Genomic DNA, 2,104 nt, shown 5'->3' with positions numbered 1-2,104 from the left:
CTGGTAATATTTTTTTCATTTCTGATTTATTCACAAGGCCTACTGTTAATAACACATTGTTGCTCTGGGGTATTATTGGTAACAAAAACAGGCAGTCTCTTGGGACAAAGAAATAGATGACATAAACTACATTATAATTTAAGCCATTGTGGTTGACAACTTGGCACTGATGAGAAATTCCACAAGCCTGGCTGACCAAGATATGGTAATTACTTGAATTTCCCCTTGGGGGATCAATAAAGTATCTATGTATCTATCTACAGTATCTACTTAGTTTACTTAAGGCAGGTGAAAAGGGTGACAATAATCAATGGAGTTGAGTTCTTGTTGTCTTTATTTGGAAAGGGACTGAAAAATGGATAGATTGTCTCATTAAAAGAGACATCTTTAAAAGAGTAGATAGGAGTCCATCTGTCTGCATCATAAAAAGAGACAAAACCTGCCTCATAATCCACAAACACTCCAACCCTCTCTGGCTTTTCTTTGAGTGTGAGGACAACAGAGGGACCAGCTAGTGCTTTATATATGTCATCTCTCAGCCATATTGTCCAGTATCCAGTCAGGGGACTTGCTTTAATGCTTCCCTTTCTGTTAATGGACTCTCTGGCTACCCCTAATATCCATGCAGTCTTTCCACTGATCTGCACCTCATAGTAAAATCTACCAGAGGTGAAGCCCTGCTTTCCAAGGACACAGACAACAGGATCAAAGCGCTCAGGGTTGTCAGGGAGGTTCTGTCGTATGTCAACATGCCACACTCGTTTCCCATCAGCAGACAGGATGAGGTTGTTTTCGGCTGTATCAGGATCCAGAGATACATCCACTGCAAGAGTGCAAAAGCACACAGATTATAAAGTTCAGTAAGGGAACAGCCATATCGGACATGTTGCTTCTGTTAACTTCAATGGAGTGATCCCTGCCCACACAGACAAACACATATGCTACATAGAGCAATTCCCTTGAATTTCCCCTTTGGGGATCAATAAAGTATCTATCTATCTATCTATCTATCTATCTATCTATCTATTTTACAGTTCCAAACACAATAAATTCAAATATATCTGTTTTAACAATTAACTGGTAGTCACAGCAAAGAAGCATTCTTTGAAATTAATACAATATAATTTCAAATGATATCGAGAATACTTTTATCACACATACCCACATACTGTGCCATTTCCATCTCTGTTAGAAAAGGAAGAACATTTTTAGTAATTTAGTATTTCCCTCATTTATTGGACATTGAATCTAATGCTCGACATATAAACATGACAGCATTTATTTGCACTGAGATACACATAGCATTGGCCACCCAATGACGCTATTTTCCACCAATAAATAAATGAATAATTGAGAAACAATGTGGGATAAGAAGGGTGGCCTGCAGTAAGCACTATATAAGATTTTATATCTATCTATAAAGCAAGAAGCGTCTGTGTGTCTGTATGTCTGTGGTACGCATATCTTGCTGACCATTTGTCAGACTGACCTAAGATTTCGTATGTGGCTCGCGCGTGGAATAAAGATGTACACTCTCGATTTTGAAGATTTTTGAATGCATATTTCAAAATATGCTTATTTACGTAGGACGTTTATCGATGCACTGCACTGTTTCCAATGGGACTCGTTTCAGGGGAGCTCCACCCCATGGATCGTGTACTGACAGGTCTCACTTTGATGATAGTCAGTCGCAATTTAAAAAACGGATTACTCGGGAACCGCTTGTGGGTTAAGATGCAAGACGATTATCATGTCTGACCTCAACAATAAAGACTCCCTGTATGCAGTTTGCTTGCATAAAATTATTACGTGGATTTTGCAACAACACGCCAACAAACACGGGTATGTAGTGACCACTCAAAATAAAAGTATGTGCAATAAACTGACGCTTCGAATAGCCCAGGCTACTTTGGACTTGAGACTTTGACTAAACAAACGACAATTCCGACTGCAAGGTCCCAAATTGAAACGAGCAATAGGCTAATGCCACATAGCAGGGAATTCAAGCCAAACCGTTGCAACTCTGCCATCAATCATTATGTTAAGCCCAACAAACGACTCTATACACGATTTCAATGCCAGATTTAGTTTCGATTTCTAGAGC

At 39.2% G+C, this 2,104-nt stretch overlaps 1 protein-coding gene across 1 annotated transcript; it reads right to left on the bottom strand.

Moving 5' to 3' along the window:
- Positions 1-275: 275 nt before the first annotated feature.
- LOC143099952 (zinc-binding protein A33-like) lies at positions 276-848 on the bottom strand (the record flags this gene model as incomplete). Its single annotated transcript, XM_076262859.1, has 1 exon — positions 276-848. A coding segment is annotated over one exon (573 nt), but the record flags the coding sequence as incomplete, so codon positions are not given.
- Positions 849-2,104: the final 1,256 nt, after the last annotated feature.

Source organism: Alosa pseudoharengus, unplaced genomic scaffold, assembly GCF_046254945.1.
Source record: "Alosa pseudoharengus isolate Yale_2024_CS ecotype anadromous, Long Island Sound unplaced genomic scaffold, YU_APseudo_1.1 YU_APseudo_1.1_scf_3, whole genome shotgun sequence".
Taxonomy (NCBI): Eukaryota; Metazoa; Chordata; class Actinopteri; order Clupeiformes; family Clupeidae; genus Alosa; species Alosa pseudoharengus.
The sequence above is the reverse complement of the archived record's forward strand: the minus strand, read 5'-3'. Positions and strand labels throughout refer to the sequence as shown.